At 36.8% G+C, this 18,369-nt stretch overlaps 2 protein-coding genes across 5 annotated transcripts in view; one reads left to right on the top strand and one right to left on the bottom strand.

Annotated features, from left to right (window-relative positions):
- Positions 1-6,463, top strand: part of LOC127652819 (epithelial membrane protein 2-like) — a 33,483-nt gene extending 27,020 nt beyond the window's left edge. The window contains exon 5 of the mRNA XM_052139219.1: positions 4,517-6,463. Within this exon, the coding sequence (XP_051995179.1) occupies positions 4,517-4,686 (170 nt within the window). The 3' untranslated portion in view covers positions 4,687-6,463. The remainder of the gene's footprint in view (positions 1-4,516) is intronic.
- Positions 6,464-6,564: 101 nt separating this feature from the next.
- Positions 6,565-16,199, bottom strand: LOC127652818 (activating transcription factor 7-interacting protein 2-like). Of its 4 annotated transcripts, none has more exons than XM_052139213.1 (12): positions 16,090-16,199; positions 15,177-15,268; positions 13,350-13,481; positions 13,087-13,164; positions 12,856-12,944; positions 9,899-9,951; positions 9,742-9,800; positions 9,521-9,563; positions 9,387-9,412; positions 9,233-9,290; positions 7,697-7,740; positions 6,565-7,615 (listed from the first exon to the last, which is right to left on the bottom strand). In XM_052139213.1, exons 2-12 carry the CDS (start codon positions 15,264-15,266, stop codon positions 7,214-7,216), a joined length of 1,074 nt encoding a protein of 357 aa, XP_051995173.1. In that variant the 5' UTR covers positions 15,267-15,268; positions 16,090-16,199; the 3' UTR covers positions 6,565-7,213. The 4 variants fall into 4 exon arrangements, with proteins under 4 accessions (XP_051995173.1, XP_051995175.1, XP_051995174.1 ...); XM_052139215.1 differs by having other exon boundaries at positions 7,697-7,737; XM_052139214.1 differs by having other exon boundaries at positions 9,387-9,409.
- Between the last annotated feature and the right edge of the window lie 2,170 nt (positions 16,200-18,369).

Genomic DNA, 18,369 nt, shown 5'->3' with positions numbered 1-18,369 from the left:
AGTTATAATCATCAAAATTAAAAGGAATGAACACTTGAAATATATCAGTCTGTGTGGAATGAATGTATACATTATCCAAGTTTCACTTTTTGAATGGAATTACAGAAATAAATCAACTTTTTGATCAATCAATCAATCAAATTTTATTTGTAGAGCACCTTACAACAGCCAAAAGGTGCACAAGGCACTTTCCAGTAAAAACATCAATAGACAACAGTATATAAAAAACATAAGTGTACATAAAAATAGCAGTCGAGTCAAGTCGGAGGCTACGTGTTAAAAGCTTGTCTAAATGGATATGTTTTCAACTGCGATTTAAAAACACTCAACATGGTGATACTTCGTAAGTGTGGTTGAAGTGCGTTCCACAGTTTTGGGCCCTGGATGGCAAATGACCGACCTCCAAACTTTTTATATTTAGACTTTGGAATCACCAGAGAGGTGTGTTCAGAGGAGCGCAAGGTTCTGGCTGGTTGGTGGACCGTTAGTAATTCTGTGAGATAGGCTGGGGCCAAACCGTTAATGGCCTTGAACACGAACAGCAGGACCTTATACTCCACCCTAAACCGCACCAGGAGCCAGTGGAGCGAGCGGAGGATCGGGGTGATATGTGAGCATTTGATGGCATTGCAGAGGAGACGTGCTGCTGCGTTTTGTACCAGTTGATGATATTCTAATTATATGACCAGCACCTGTATATGGTATTTATACTATGTGACAGCAGTTAAGATATTCATGAGGGGCTTCTTTACTAGTGATGTCCAATCCGTGGAAGTTGATTGGCCTTGAGGCACTTTATTATCAAATATATCCAGGACATATCTTAGAACAAACAGGTTGTATTTTCTTCCTCAAGGTTACATGGCACCCAGACCTAGCTGGAATGCGGGAGCCAGCAAGGAGACTTGAGAAGAGCATAGAAAAAACACATACAATCATACAAACTGTAATTTTACATAAAGCTTTAATTTTTTATTAAATCAAACGTAGAGTGATTAATGGTGATCGATGGAGCTAGAAAGAGTTACTGTAAACATGTTAACTAAGTTTTCTTCTTCTTTTTAACCCACAAGGCACACAGCACACACACACACTTAAATGTCTGATATTGCTTGTATGAATGCACTAAAAAAAGGCATAAAATAAGAACTATATTATTCATAAGAAATACACTTCATTAAAATGTCTCTCTCTGAAATTAATGATTAAATTAGATTATATAAAGATGAATAGATAAAGTACAACACAAGTGCATATCTTCCCTATGAATGAAGCCGTCCTAAATGTGTAAACTGTCATGGGTCAGACCCTCAGTCACTTCTCAGATATGAATTATACATATTTCTTGTGACATTAAAAATAATAACAATAATATGAAATAGTATATGTTTATACATATTGTAATGAATTATTATATTATATAACATATAATACACCAACACAATATAAAATTAACCAATAATAATGACTGAATAAATTATACATTTATTAAAGCAAACCAAAGAGAAAAACATAATAAAATAAAAGTGTGGAGATCTTAAACCTTCTCCTTCAAAATTGTTTAGAAATCTCTCATTATGCTGTATTATCACTAAAAATTGGGTACAATATGGCACAAAGTCACACTTGTGGTGTTCCCGGTCAAATGAACGGCCATTGAAAATGAATGGGGGAGATCAAAAATAAGAGAAACATTTAGTGTTCGGGAGCATGTTCATAATGTTAATGTTCACATGTGTCCATGTGTTCTTGCAAACATATAGCCCTTTGACCTGTGCATGTGCCCATACACACACATACACTAACACACACACAAACACATACATGCTCAAACAAACTCTTTTGAGTATTACATGCTTTCTTTTTCACAGAGACGAACTTAATCCTACCCTGAACCGCACATTCAATCATCCATCCAACATTACCACGCACACACACACACACACACACACACACGCACACACACACACCAGAACTGTCTTTCCCCCACAGTGACCCCTCTCCAGTTGAATCTTTCTTTGATGAGCTTTCATCAAGCATTGTGTGTTTCAAATGCAGAGTACACATTTGCAAGGCACATGCAAAAAACTATTGTCAGTCATGTGCATGAGGACACAAAACCACCAGGTGTTCTTTGATTCGGTTTGTTGTTTATTAGAAAATATAACATAAATATGAACAGTGTTGGTATTTTTGTTCCATGAAATGTTCTTTACACAACAGTGTTAATGTGTAAATAGGCTTAGGACAGTTTTCTTTGTCACAATGTTCAGATTTGACAGGGAATACCACAAGTGTTACTTTGTGCCCCTTGTCAGAAAATAAAAGCATTTACAAATAAAAGTCCTGTTTTTTTTATATATTCCCCATTCATTTTCAATGGCCGGTCATCTTTGACCAGGAACACCACAATTCTATTGATTCTATTGGAGAGGGGTCACTGTGGGGCAAAGTGTGTTTGTGTGTGCGTGTGCACATGTGTGTGTATGAGCACATGCACATACTGTATGTGAATATGAACATGATCAACAAGCTCCTGAACTCTAAATGTTTCTCTTATTTTTGATCACCCGTATTAATTTTCAATAGCCAGGAACACCACAAGTGTGACTTTGTGCAATTTTGTACAAAATAAAAGTGTTTCAAAACAAACGAACACAGAATATTTTCATATTTTATGTAATATTGCCAAAATGATCCACAAAAAATGCCCTTTTGACTCAAAAATGGAGGTACATAAGGTCAAGGCAAATGAGGCTTAAGATCAACAAGATCCAAAAAGAAATACAAAACCTGTGCTAATTGAAAGAAAACATGTTGGCAAAAACATCTAATCCAAAATTTGGTGATAACACAGCATAATGAGAGATTTAAAAGCAATTTTTAGAGGCTGGTCATTTTTGACCAGGAACACCCATTTTAAAATTTTTATATTCTAAAAATGTTGTGGGGAAATTGTGATACCCTGTGTGAGCAAAGCCAGTAAGGTTGAGTCCAAAAAGACAACATTAACCAGCATTTTCAGGCAAAAGAATATCCTCTATGGGTCAAAATGACCAGAACACAACATGAGGGTTAAAAAAATGATTCACATGCTGTTTTGTCAGTGGTGATCTAATTTTATGATGAAGTCGACTTTCAAGATGCAGAAAGGTATTACAAAATAAGTTAAAAGCTATATTAGATAATTACCAAGCCTATTCAAGAAATTGAAGCCTATTTAAAACTAGAGGTTTTTAATACAATTACACACCAAAATAAATAAATAAAAATGCATGGACCCTCATCATGTGATTATGGCCAAATCCTCACTGCAAATAACCTTTAACAGCTTTGATATATAATATATTTTTCCATAAAGAAAACAGAAAAACATTGGTATTATCAATGGAAGAAATGGTGACTTTTAGTTAACCATTTAACCTCTGTTTCAGTGGCATGCCCAAAATTAAAGGCTTGTAACAAAAAAAAAAAAAAAGGTTCAATTTTTTTGGTTTAAATTTTAATAAAACTTAAAAAAAAAATATATATATAATATAGATTATGAGACTCTCAGCCTAACTAACAGCTGAAAAATCACACAAACACTTTACAAAAATGTAGATTTTTTAATTATTTTTTTCTGATTTGACATTATATATCTCAGGATGTAATTAAGGTATCTCCAAAAAACTGTTTTTGTTTTGTTCCAATCATGTCACATGTAACTGAGTAAAGGTTTGTCATCTGATCCAAGACATCTACCATGTTTTCAGCCAGATAGCACATTATGTGCGGTGTACAAATTGTGCTTCGTATGGATTAACTAACGATCTGTGCATCCGAGTCTTTGTGTGTGGGTTCATTTTAACGGGAATCCTCTCCTATAAGTAATTTTATGTGATATGTTATGTTCTGTTTATTTTTCGTAAAGCTATAAGCGAAAACGCGGCATATAAGCAACACCTGTTTAGATGTAACATGTATGTCAAAGACATATACTTGGCTATTACTTGCTATATTTTTCTCTGTTAGTAAAACAAATAGGCTGGTTGTATTCGACTCTTTGAGAGCAACGATATAAAACACATGGCTATATGATCAGTTTGATGTTTTTACCAATTACAATAATATATACAGTGCCGGAACACTTCTGATTTGTCTGCAAATTTAAAAGCACTTGTTCAGTTTTTGTAATAATGCCTACATGCATTGTAAAGTAAAGCTTCTAAGCTTTGAAATGATATCTATTTTGTGTTGGTCAAGACTGTAGTTATTAATATTTTGATCTAAATTTTTTTCCAGGTGGGACCGATGGTGGGCCAATACGAGCTTTAAGGGTTAAAAAAATATACTATCTTGAGTTCACACCCAGACTGTATATCTAAACAAAATCAAAGAAATGATTTGCAATTTTGTCTTCTACAAAATTCTACACTGTTTGAACCCACTGAATTTATCTTAAACATGAATCAGTAAAACACTGACTGTAAACTGTTCATTTCCCTAAATTGCCCTTTTGTCCCTCTCTTTGTAGCTTTCTGTGTGATGACCGCTGCATCGATCTACACAGCAGAGCACTTAAATTTCAAGAGTGGGGATTTCAAGAAGGGGGACTATGGGTACGCCTTCATCCTAGCCTGGGTCGCATTTCCCATGACGCTGATGAGCGGCTTGATGTATCTAGTGCTAAGAAAACGCAAATAAAGAACACTCCACCTCACTAGCTGCCACCAGCTACAGCCCTAGCAAAGAGACTTTATTTGTAATAATACCTGTTTTTTATATGTAGATTAAAGACAAGCCAACTTTAGAGTGAAAAGTAGATAAACTTTTAATATCAATAATTGCATACTGGAAACTTAATTATATTTTCTTCATTGTATGCTATGTAGATTATTTTTAACCTTGCTGTGTATAATTGTGTTTTACCCACCCCTCTGGCAAGAACATGTGCTGTGATTTAGAAAGATAAAATAGGGGGTGGAAGAAAGAAAACAACAGTGGGTGGTATTTGAAAAACGAAATATTGGGGGCCTGGGTAGCACAGCAAGTAAAGATGCTGACTACCACACCTTGAGTTGCAAGTTTGAATCCAGGGCGTGCTGAGTGACTCCGGTCAGGCTTCCTAAGCAACCAATTGGCCCGATTGCTAGGGTGGGTAGAGTCACATTGGTTTAACCTCCTCGTGGTCACAATAGTGTGGTTCTCACTCTCGGTGGGGTGTGTGGCAAGTTGTGCATAGATGCTGCAAAGAATAGCGTGAAGCCTCCCCACACTTGGTCGCCCTCTGCCACATGGATTGAGGCAAGTCACTACGCCACCATGAGGACGTACAGAGCACTGGGAATTGGGCATTACAAATTGGAGAGAAAATCAAAAAACGAAAATAATTATAACATGGAACCACTAAAGGCTAGAGAGCCTACCTGTCCTTGAGGCCTACATGTATTCATGGGAATTGCTTATGTTTAATACTCAGCATGTAGAAAATAACATACTGATATATTTCCTGGCCAATATTGTCAGGAAATAACCGGATTGTGCCTAGGAAAATTAAATAACCAAATATGAAATTAGATTGTGCTGCCAATTTGCTGAGCACTATATCATACTTGAAGCTGATCAAATTGTCAATGTTAGTGGCATGATGTGTTCTCATGTATAGTTTTTTTAATAGTCTTTTAGTGTCAATTATAATGCATGTTTTTATTTGCAGCATTTAATTTGAAATCAGTATCTACAACAGTGCAAAATTGTAGTTCCTTAGGTATTGTAATAACTCAATTTGTTTAAATAGGGCACTTGGGATTTAATTAAGAAGAATACAATTATTTTACAGGGACAGTTCCCCATAACTTGCAAATTCTGTGATCATTTACTCACCTTTGTGTTGTTCCTAACATATATGACTTTCTTTTCCCCATGGAACACAAAAGGAGATTTTGGGCAGTGTGTTTGTCTTAATCACTTTCACCATTCAATTAACGTAAATGGTGACTGGGGCAGTAAAGTCTTCCTAACAATTTATTTTGTGTTCCATGGAAGAAAGTTATACAGGTTTAGAACAACATAAAGGTCAGAATGATAACAGAATTTCATTTTTATTGGGGTGACCCATCCCTTTAAAATGTTTTAGGTTAAGGATGGTTTTATGCCCCCCCTCTCCCGTCTGTCTGATAAGTAATCTTTTTATCATGTTTCAACACTCACGTATGGAAAAAAGCTATTTGCTAAAATTAATTTAGGCAAAAGTGAAATTAAGCTGTATTTATTAAGACTAACTGCATTGTTGCTGTTAATATTTTTGTAATGAAGTATTATTTCAACAGGTCTGAGCATGTTTCTAAATTGCTCACTTTTAAGAAGGTTTTACTGAATATTACTGAAGGCTTTTAAACAATGGCAGCTTTTTAAATGTCTGCTGACTTGTTCAGGTCTGCTTTGTTTCCGGAGACTGATCCCCACCAAGGGTTCGCATTTTTTTTTTTTTAATCAAATAAATGTATTTTACATTACAAAGCAGTTTGTGACTTTTGTGCTGTCATGATGGACACCAAACACCAGAGATGGAAACTTCAGTCCTAGATTCACTCTTAAAAAAAAAAATAATAATAATAATAATAATAATAATAATAATAAATTGATTTGAGACTTAACTTGGACTTCAAATTACAGAAAATATTTGTATAATTGGATTGCATTTTAATTTAAATCACATTTTTTATTAACTTGCAGAATCTACAAACTCAGTAATTACAAGAAATAAATGGTGTTTGAAAGAGATTTCCAACACTTAAATTGGACCTTACCAACCAGATTTCACTCCTGTCTAATCCATCTAGTGACGGCTTTGTTAACTGATGCCACTGAACAAAATGAAATCAGATTGTTGAAAACAGGCAAATGAAATCAGGTTTACTTTATAACCAAATTAAAAACAGTACAAGATGGCAGCTTCTTAATACTGTTTGAGATTGTAAATTATAAAAAGGTCATGTTTTCGGTTGAATAGTGTTTGAGGTTGTATGGTTGTTTAAAAGTGTTTAGTGGACAAAAGATTTAAAATAAATTTTTCTTAAAAACAAAAAAACAGAACACACACTAGACTAAATCAGAACTGCTAGGATCTTCATACACTGTATACCCTTGCAAAGTCTGCTTGTTTTGTATCACATAACTCAAAAATGGTGTCTACCCTGACTGTGGTTTACAAAATAAACAGCCACATTCATCATGTTTGTCCCATTCCAACAGTATGTACGTCACTGTACGGCCCATAACGTCCAAATATATCTTTCCCTATGACAATAAAACACAGTCTTTTATCTCCACTGCAGTCCGAGACTTTGCAGGCCATAGGAAGAGGCATGGCTTTGATCACTCCAAGGCACTTCCAATCTGAAAAAGTCCCATTTCTGTGTTCATGGGCAACATATATGTAGTAGGTGTCCATCTCAGCAGCATGAGGGTCTTTCCTATCAACGCTCCATGCAATGCCTAATTCTTGTGCACGTCCAATTCGTGCAAGTTTCACCACTGGCTTCTGGGGCAAGTTGTAAGAGGCAGCTGTAACTGGAAGCTCCTTGGGAAATGGGGTATCCGGAAAGGGAGGGAGTTTTGAATGCCAGTTCTCCTATGAAAAGTTATGCAATATTATGAAGACCATTATGACAAGACTATTTTGTTTAAAAGAAAATACTCCGGATTAGCATACCTCTTCCAATTGCACTGAAGAACTGACAGTGTCCTCCTCCACTGCTGTTCATTAAAGGTAATGATACACAAAAAAGACATTAAAAATGTTACATTTGCTTCCTATCATTCCAAGGAGCTGTTAAGACAGGATGCACTCTTGCATTCCATATCATGTTGGTCTATGCAAACATACTCTAGATGGACGTCTTTGAATATTACAATACTTCTTGTGCTTCAATGTTTTTAAGATGCCGTGTGAAGACAATTTTTTACATGTAGCACAGCAGAACAAAGTCAGTTTTAAAACAATGGATTAATAAGATGTATCTAGGGCAAGATAAGCAATTTACATATGGACAAGCATACTGAGAATTTATTAAAGCCACCCAAGTGCATCCATTAGAGTGAATTTATCACAATGAGATGGGTTTTAGACGCTTTGCATCATGCCAAAGAAAGAACATCACTGTATCACTCTGACTCAAGTGGCTTGTTGCTTCTATAAAGCAACAGCAATGTGATAAGACACCAATCTCAAATAATAACCTGAATTAACAATGCTTCCACAAAAATAGCTCAATTCGAACAGTAAGAATTTATAAGCATGTCTTGCCATTTTCAGCTCAGTTTAGTTTATAATTTATCCCCATGGGAAATTTCATTTGCACAGGTGTGCAAATGACAACAAAACCCACGCAAACAGAAATAATTCAATATTCCGGTCAAGAGTAATATGGATTTGTCAAAATAAACTAAGTAAATAAAATGTAAAATACCATTGCACAATAACCTTATCCTGCCAACTGCTAAATGGATGGAGTTCCTAAAGCCCAAATGTAGCATATTGGGGCATTAAAGCTGAAGCGTATTACTTTTGCAGTGAAATTCTCAAATTGTAGACAGTTTCTGTAGCGCTATAAAAATTCCTGTTTTGAGCGACCCTTCCTTCCAGCCAGCTGTAACAAATTTGACTGTTTGTTTGATCAACAGCAAAAAGGGCTTGGGTCATATTCGGAAAGCTATCTGACAACAAGGTTTATTTGAGCAATTCTGTTTGGTGGTGCAGAAATGAAACACTTAAGGCTTCACATAGAATGTGCAGTCATAAAATTTAGAATACGAAATGTCCATATTTGAAACTGCCAATGGTGAATGGGAGTTGAAGCGCCTATGAACACACCTTCTGTTCAGTATTAACCATCATTTTAGAATTGACCAGATAAAATCAGTCTGGTTTCTTGGAGAATTCTTCAGATGAATATTTCCTATATGTCTTCGGTGAACTATGTATATTATTTATAAAAAAATAAACAAAGTGAAGTCAGAGTATTTTTGTATTCTGTACATGTAAGGTGAGTGCAAAGACTATTCAAAATATCTACCAGTCCCCCCCCCCCCATCTCCTAACCATCATCCTCTCGCAACATCAGTTTTAATAGAAAATAATACAATAAAACATAAAAGGACCATTCTTTCATTCAAGAAAATGTGAAGATAGTATTTTACTGTACAAATAACTAACAAAAATAACATTATAAATTCAATTTGATCATACCTTTCATGGCTGTGGGAGGTGTTCCTGGGGATTTTGATTGTTCTGGTGGTTTCAATTTCTGCAGAGATTCAGCAAAACACGAATGTAAAAACAATACTATAAAACACACATCTGCAGTTAACAAAAATATTTGAACAAGATTATGATGGCATACCTGATCTGATGGCTGCGTAAACTCTGCTGTACCAAAACACACACAGACATAAATCGCTACCATATAGCACATAAAACACTGCATTGCATTCATAATTACATTAGATTTTTATTGAAGATTGATTACTGAATTACCTCCATCTTCCTCTGTAAGGTCAACAACTTGTTTCTTGGACCGCTGGAAAAAAAAGAAAGAAAAGAGAACATAATTTCCCCCTAATTTTAAAACTGCAAATTTACATTTGGCAAAATTGCATTAGATAATATTGTCATATAAATCTTGTACAAACCATAAATAAAACCAAAAATCTAAACACTTGAGATGTTCAAGAAAATGACAAAGAACACTAAATTACCAGACTCTCCCAGTACCCCTTCTTGGGTCTTTTTGAAGCGGCTACTTCACAGTTTTTATCTATTAGTGCAAAAGTAATAATTTGAATGTGTGACATTGCATGCAATTTACATGGTCAAAGCTATATTAATAATAAATCGTGATAGTAGCAACAAGACCTGCTGATGACACTGAAGTTCGGTCACTGGAACGTCCTCCAATGAGTAAACTTCTGGTGAAAACATTGCCTGAAATTAGAATTCTCTAATATAGACTGCACACCAGCAAGACATTTTAAATGTGAAGTGTGTAATTTCTGTAACACCAAATGGAAATCGTGAAAATAAAGATGGTTTCCAAAAAGACTTCCTCAAACACTCAAGCATATTATCTGATATCCAAATGTATGTGTCAGAGTTCGATTCACAAAGCATTTAGACAATGTAGTACTCTCATCAGCCACAGTTTCAGTGTGATGGACCCTGATTTATCATTTAAAAAAATACTGAAAAATGTATTGGAAGGAAGTGCTTGAGTATTTAGGATAATTTCCATGTGTCACATATTTTAGTGAGAGAGAAGGCAAGTGCCTTGGAAGACAAACATTGAGCAGCTGTGAACTTTCCAATAAAGCATACTAGCTGATAAGGCTGAAACAGGCCCACAAAAAAAGGAATGAATACCATTCGACATGCAGCACCTCAAGGGGAAAAAAAAAAAATGGAAAGGGGCCAAGACTGCAGCCTTGAACCATTGCTGAACTGAGAAACAACAGACCAAACAGAAAAGCCCACAGTGTACCACTGAGATGACTTCACAGTCCATTCACATACTATTGGCATTTAAACATATCTTTTGATGAAACAGTAAATTTAATATTTTAATGACTGACATTGTTATCCAAACAGCTGCGGCTTAGTTATTTTCTTAAAGACCCCCTGGTATTGCTTGATGAGGGTAGTTTTCTTTCCTGCATTTACAGATTTTCAATTGAAAGATTATGTTTGGGCAGGACATAATCAAAAGGACTAATATTCTTTTTTTTTTTTAACCAATAGGTTTTACTTTGACTTCCTACCAGTTGCAGGTGGTATTGGGGAGGGACATTCTCATTCTAGACTGCATTTGATTGGACAAAAATCTAGAGTCATCAAGATGAGTTATCAATATATATATATATATATATATATATTTTTTTCTTATGTTTTCCTGTATAAGAAAGATGTGGATCTGCTAAAAGTGTCAATATTTAGGAGTAAAGTAGCACACGGGCCAGTTGCCCGATCGGGCCAATGCTGGATTTATAACATTAGTGCAAGCAAAAACAAGCGAAAGAGCACAAAAATGACCCTGTGCAAACAAAGTATTGTAACCGCCGAGCAAGTGTGATTTTATTGAGCTTGCAAAGATGCATGAGAGCATAATATACTGAACGTGCCAAGGCGCAGTTGCGTGCATGCAAAAGATCTTGCAGACACAGAGCGCACTCTCCTAGCACTGTCCTTGCTCTTATCCAAGTGTCTTCGCATCAGCCATTACCAATGTGTAGAAAATACCCCCCCCCAAAAAAAAAAAAAAAGTTTCTTTCTATAGGACTGAGAGCCATGTCTCTCCGTGCATATGTCTCATCTTCTCTCTTTGTGCAGCGTAGACTGTTTAACATGCATGTGCTCGTAAAGGGACAGAACGCTAATTTATTCTCACTGTAAAGATCAAACACATTTTCTCTCATTAATTTGCCTTTAGAGATGAAGCACTGAATGAGACTTTGTTAAACCCCAGTTATACATGTGTCTGGAAATCACGAGCTGCTCAATATCCAAAATGTAAGTAGACCTATACATTTAATTAGGTAATGTTTCAAAACGTAAATGTTAATTCGATTAATATAATTTAATTAATAAAAAGCAGCAAGATCACTATGGCTATTAGGCTATTATTATCAGAGCTTTTCAGCTGCAGGGTGAAGATGAATATTTGAAAGTCTACTTCATATCATCCTCATAAAACACCGGTTACATGTCTCATTTCTTGACCATACAGGTATTTTTGTATATCAGTCATTGTTGGTCTTGTTTGGGTTGTCTGATTTCATGTTATACACATTGCTGATACACAGATTAGGCCTAATATCTACCTACTATATATTACACATCACAAACGGTTTAGTAGCAAGTTTGTTCTCTCAGCCAATAATTAAATCTTTAACTCAGTGAATCATTTTTTATCCTTCTTGTGAAATCACTACACATGGGCAAAAGTTGCATGACAACATGACTAAACGGATGACTGAAAAACCATCATCTCCTCCACAGAACTCCTGGCTTAAAAGCACATGTGTAAATGGCAGGACGGCTGAGGTTAATGTGATGCATTTATGAATTTATATCTGTAAAGCATATATGCGATTACATTTTGGGGGACATTGTATTTTCTTATTTTTTTCTCCCCAATTTGGAATGCCCAATTCCCAATGAGCTCTAAATCCTCATGGTGGCATATTGACTCAATCCCTCAATCCGGGTCGCAGAGGAGAAATCTCAGTTGCCTCCACATCAGAGACCATCAATCTGCGCATCTTATCACATGTGTTTTGAGCGCGTTACCATGGAAACATAGCAAGTGTGGAGGTTTCGCGCTATTCTCTGCGGCATCCACGCACAATTCACCACGCACCCCACCGAGAGGGAGAAACACATTATAGCTAACATGAGGAGGTAATTCCATGTGACTCTACCCTCCCTAGCAGCCGGGACAATTTGGCTACTTAGGAGACCTGGCTGGAGTCACTCAGCATGCCCTGGATTAGAATTCGCGACTCCAGGGGAACATTGTATTAAAAACATAAGATATGTAAAAAATATTTATCTTTGGACATATTTTTTAAAGCCAAGATGGTACAGCTATTTGTCAGTTTTGTGTTGGGGCCAGTGAAAATTTTGCCAGGGCCAGTAAAAATCTGAAGCACTGGCCCAACCGGTCCAGTAGAAAAAAAATCCTTGCCGTTGAGCCCTGAATTATTACTAACGTTTATTTCCATAATGTTTTTTTTTCTCCTCAAGTCTGCACAAACAAAGGGACAGTTAAAAAAATAAAACTGAAAGCCCTTACCAGGACTGCAAATATTTCAGCATACCTGGACATGCAATTAATACTTGGTTCAGCTGCAGAGATGCATTGCTGTGGCTGCCCAGCAGCAGCACCGGAAAGTACAGTAGAGAAAGACTGTTGAAAATATAAAAGGATACAACAGTGCTAAGTTATGCATAAATAACAATGGTACATATTATTCATAAAAATAATAAGCGTGTCACCATCATAAATATTTTGGTTCTACATATAAATAAAATAAAACTCTAGACCATACCAGACTCCCCAAGGATTTGACTTTTTGAATATATGCAAATACAGCATCTCCCCTTCGTTTTATCTTCATTACATGTGCCTGAAAAGAAGAGGATTTCACATACAAAATTGTTATGAAAAGGTTGCATAGGTGAGGTATACTGGTCCTGCAGAGCAGTGCATTTACACATCTGTCATTCACTGTGAATAATATGGAAGAGGATTTAAAACAAATATGTAAATGAACTGCTGAGGTACACAGACAGGGGAAATGTGATCACTTACTTCTAGTTTCTGGATTCTTGCATCATATCTGGGTTCACTCTTCACCTCACTTATTCTCCCCATCAGATCTTTCATCTTGTGGTCAGACAGCTCAACCGCCACCCTTACCTTATTTGAAATAATCTTCTCCACCTATCAATCAGGTTATAAAAGGAGAGCTCAAACTCCTGCATTTCTGGGGCTATGATAGACCATTCAGGTCATTATACCAATTGAACTCATAGCCAGACTTTCAGGTTTAAAGACAAAGAACTCATTTTATACTATAACTTTTTTTAGGTGTAGGATAGGTATGAGCACAAGCAATCAGCCATTCTACTCGATTAGTCCATTATTCGCGGACATTCCTAGCGATCGGCCATTCTACTCGATTAGTCCATTATTCGCGGACATTCCTAGCGATCGGCCATTCTACTCGATTAGTCCATTATTCGCGGACATTCCTAGCGATCGGCCATTCTACTCGATTAGTCCATTATTTGCGCACATTCCTAGCGATCGGCCATTCTACTCGATTAGTCCATTATTTGCGCACATTCCTAGCGATCGGCCATTCTACTCGATTTGTCCATTATTCGCGCACATTCCTAGCGATCGGCCATTCTACTCGATTAGTCCATTCTTCGCGAACATTCCTAGCGATCGGCCGTTCTACTCGATTAGTCCATTATTCGCGCACATTCCTAGCGATCGGCCATTCTACTCGATTAGTCCATTATTCGCGGACATTCCTAGCGATCGGCCATTCTACTCGATTAGTCCATTATTCGCGGACATTCCTAGCGATCGGCCATTCTACTCGATTAGTCCATTATTCGCGCGCATTCCTAGCGATCGGCCAGTCTACTCGATTAGTCCATTATTCGCGGACATTCCTAGCGATCGGCCGTTCTACTCGATTAGTCCATTATTCGCGCGCATTCCTAGCGATCGGCCATTCTACTCGATTTGTCCATTATTCGCACACATTCCTAGTGATCGGCCATTCTACTCGATTAGTCCACTATTCGCGCACATTCCTAGCGATCGGCCATTCTATTCGATTAGTCCATTATTCGTGCACATTCCACGTAGTCGACCAATCTACTGGATTAGTCCATTATCCGTGCATATTCCTAGCCTAAAAAAAAATAAATGTCTCGCTCTGCACCAACTAGTTGCATATTAAAAGCACTACTTGATTATGGTACATTTATTTTCTTTTTATATTTGCCTGCTGCAGGCAACACTGAATTATACTGTACATTATGTAGACACCAATTTTATATACATGTATTGGCCTGTTGCCGTCAGAAATGGAGTGGTGGTGGCATAGTGGGCTAAAGCACTATACTGTTAAGTTAACTATCGAACTGTCGGTTCGATCCCCACAACAACCACCATTGTCCTTGAGCAAGGCACTTAACTCCAGGTTGCTCCGGTGGAATTGTCCCTGTAATAAGTGCACTGTAAGTCACTTTGGATAAAAGCGTCTGCCAAATGCAAAAATGTAAATGTAGAATTGCTTTCTTATGTAAGCTCCAGGTAAGGTTAATTTTACTTAATCATCTATTTATTTTTCCTCTTTTTTAATGCATTGCTCATTTTATTATTTTTATTTAAAAGAAAGGCATAGTTTGGTAAAGTTAGCTTATTTTGTAACCATTCTTGGTAATGATTGTGAATAAAAACAAAATATAAATTTCAGTCACCCCTGTTACTTTTAACTTACATTTAAATTTACATTTTTTTTGTGGGTTAGAGTATTAAACTACACAATTACTCAATAATATGCATCTCTAATGTAGGCTAACAAGTAGGAGAAGTAAAAGTAAATGAAAAACTTGCCTCTGATCGAGGGAGCTTGTTTGCTCGCAGCCCAGTTTCTTGAACCAAGTGTACTGTTCCAGAGTCTTCATCATATCTACTTCTTTTCATACCTAAGAAGTAATGTGGAGTTATTTTTATTTTCAGGAATAATAAGAATGTATTCATTTTAATGAAAAACTAAATATCAAAAGTTAAAACGAGTTTAAATCAACCATAAGTAACGTATAGGGTACGGAAAAGGGGAACTCTTAAAATAATTCTGAACACATTTGCACGAATTTCATGACAAATAGCATTTGGTCCAAAGACCAGAGATCATTATTCGAAGCCATTTCATTTATCGATGCAAACACTCATAGCAAGTAACGTTTTCGAAGACAATTTCATGTTTATATACTACAAACTGAGCTGAGGGCTTTCTACAATAATGCAGGGCATGTGTTCAAGTACATCTAGATTTAATGCTGCGTTAAGTCACTTCCGGGTTGTTAGATTCAAAAGCAACGGTGCTCTCGAGTAAATAAAACTCTACCAATAACCAAACCTGTAAGATGGATGGTCAATTTTATTTTCGTTATGCACGTTGTATTTGACGATTATGAGTTAGGAGCAACAACTGTTGCCATTGACAAAGGCAGCTAATTCTGATGCTAAGATGCCGATGTTCACTGCAGTTCTGGTTCAAAATTGACAATGAAAAGTCCTACAAAGGCACATCAGAATGACTTCGTAAATGAACTTTTATGAAGAGGGAACTTAATCAACATCGCCAGACAGACAGCATTAGCAGTATTTATGAGTTTCGCGAAACAAAATGCTTAACCATAAAACGCGCGTGCAAGACTCCAAACGGAGCGCGTGGATCTTAGCTACTCCGCGAGCTCTCGCAATACAACATAAAACACTATAAAAATAATAATAAATAACCCACCTGGACAGCTCCTTATATTAAAAATTATGGCGACTGTTTCGTGTTCAATGAACAGCTCTGTGTGTGGAGCCTACTCTCAGCTGGTGTATTTCCTGCCTCTTTAAATAATATAAGTCCTGCCAGCGTGGAGAGTGATAGTTGACCGGCTTAAACCTGGGTCAAAAAGCAATTATTCTCAAGCGTTTAACTCTGTACCACTTGCTGCTGGTTGCACCAGCTGCTACATATTATATAGTGTAAATGAATTAAGTTTTTCAGATTAAATTTTTTTATTGGTTGCTCCTCAAGCATGACACATACCATATCCCTGTGGCCAAGCCCGAGTACACACGCAGATAAAAAATTATATATATATAAAATAATAATAATAACAGATACATTTAAAACTATAAGTTAGTCTCCACTGCACATCCCTGAGAGCCATCCAAAAATGCCAAATGCCTAGCCTTCTATACACAACACTTCCTCAAATGCCGCCATCCTGCCCATCTCTTTGCACTACTCCTGAAATGAGGGCGCTCCAGCCAACTTCCATCCCCTAAGGATGACCTGGCTGCCAATCATAACACTGGCTATGACCCAATTTTTTATATATTTATCCCCTATATTAATGACTGCCCCATCACCTAAAATACAGAGTCTGGGGCAAAAGGAAATTTGAGTGCCCAATACGTCACACATAAAACTCTGAACCCTCAAACAAAATTCCCTTTAGGGGGGTGTATGCTACTCCCAAATATAGTACAAAGCAGGTGGCACAGCTGTAAATACCTAAAGAATTGAGACTTGGGAATCCCAAAATGTTGAACCATATTTTCATATCTCATCATTCCACTCTCAAATAGGTCACCGAGTGCAGTATTCTCCCTCACAATTCACTCTGTCCAAAAGAATGGCGACTTATTAATACATAACTTTGGGTTCAGTCATATGCTCAAAGCAACATTTATATAAATGTCTGAATTAAACACTCTGGACACTTTTGTCCATACTGCGTACAAATGCGAAATAACGGGGTGTAATTTAACTTCTCCGGTTAGTTTGATAGAAAGGCTTTGCAATGTTGAAATAGGGGCAAGAACATCTTGTTCAATACAAAACCAGGGAGGGGCTCTCTCTCAGGTGGAAGCGACAAATGAGCCAAATGTCTGAGACTGAATGCATAATAATGAAACAAAATCTTGGGTAGGCCTAGCCCACCATTGTCAATCGGCCTATGCAACTTACTGAAATGTAATCTGTTATATTTACCATTCCAAATGAAGGACTTCACTATGCTGTCAAATTACTTGAAATAAGAGAGGGGGACATTTATAGGGAGAGATTGTAGCAGGTAGTTGAATTTTGGAAATCAATTCATTTTAATAACATTAACCTTCCCAATCATAGCTAAATGTAATGAAGCCCACCTGCCCACAAAAAAAGGTCAAAATGAACTATAACTAAATCACACAATTTTGCTGGGAATAAAATACCCAAATACTGGAAAGTGCCCGGCTGAAAAGCCATTACCGGGCAGGACGCTGTCAGAGCCAAAGCTTCGGAATTAGACCATTTAACTCCATATACTGAGAATTTAGGTGTCTATAAAGTAACTTAATCCATCCAATAAAAGTATTCCCGAACCCATACATTTCCAAAATCTTTAAAAGATAATCCCATTCTACCATATCAAACACCATTTTGGTGTCAAGTGAGATGGCAGCGACCGGAGTCTGATCATTCACCACTGACAACAGGATATTGATGAAACGCCTAATGTTATCCGAAGAGCTACAGCCACGAATAAAGCCCACCTGATCTATATGTATAAGAGATGACGTAACTACTTAATCTGTTAGCCATTCGGTTAGTCAACATTTTTGACAATATTTTAACGTTTAGCTGGATCAGAGATATTGGACGGTAACTCTTACACTCACTTGGATCTTTGTCCTTTTTAAGAATCAGACTGATCCGGGCTTGTCTCATGATTGGCAGAAGCTTTCCATTCTTTAATGATTCTGTATAAACTTCTAGCAAAAGTGGAGCCAGTTCTGTAGCAGAAGATTTAAATAACTCAGCAGCAAAGCCATCTGGCCTGGAGCCTTGCCCGTAGGCAAGGCCTTAATTACCTTGCCAAGCTCTTCCAAGGTTATCTCAGAATCAAAATATCATCAGCCATCAGTTTAGGAAGCTCTAATGGTTCCACAAAGTTTCTAATATCTTCATCAGTAGATGAAGACGTGGAACTATAGAGATCAAGATTTCTTTAAAAACATTATTAATAATCAATGACCG

This window comes from Xyrauchen texanus, chromosome 12 (genome assembly GCF_025860055.1).
Source record: "Xyrauchen texanus isolate HMW12.3.18 chromosome 12, RBS_HiC_50CHRs, whole genome shotgun sequence".
In the NCBI taxonomy this organism is placed as follows: Eukaryota; Metazoa; Chordata; class Actinopteri; order Cypriniformes; family Catostomidae; genus Xyrauchen; species Xyrauchen texanus.
This window is presented reverse-complemented; position numbering and strand designations above follow the sequence as displayed.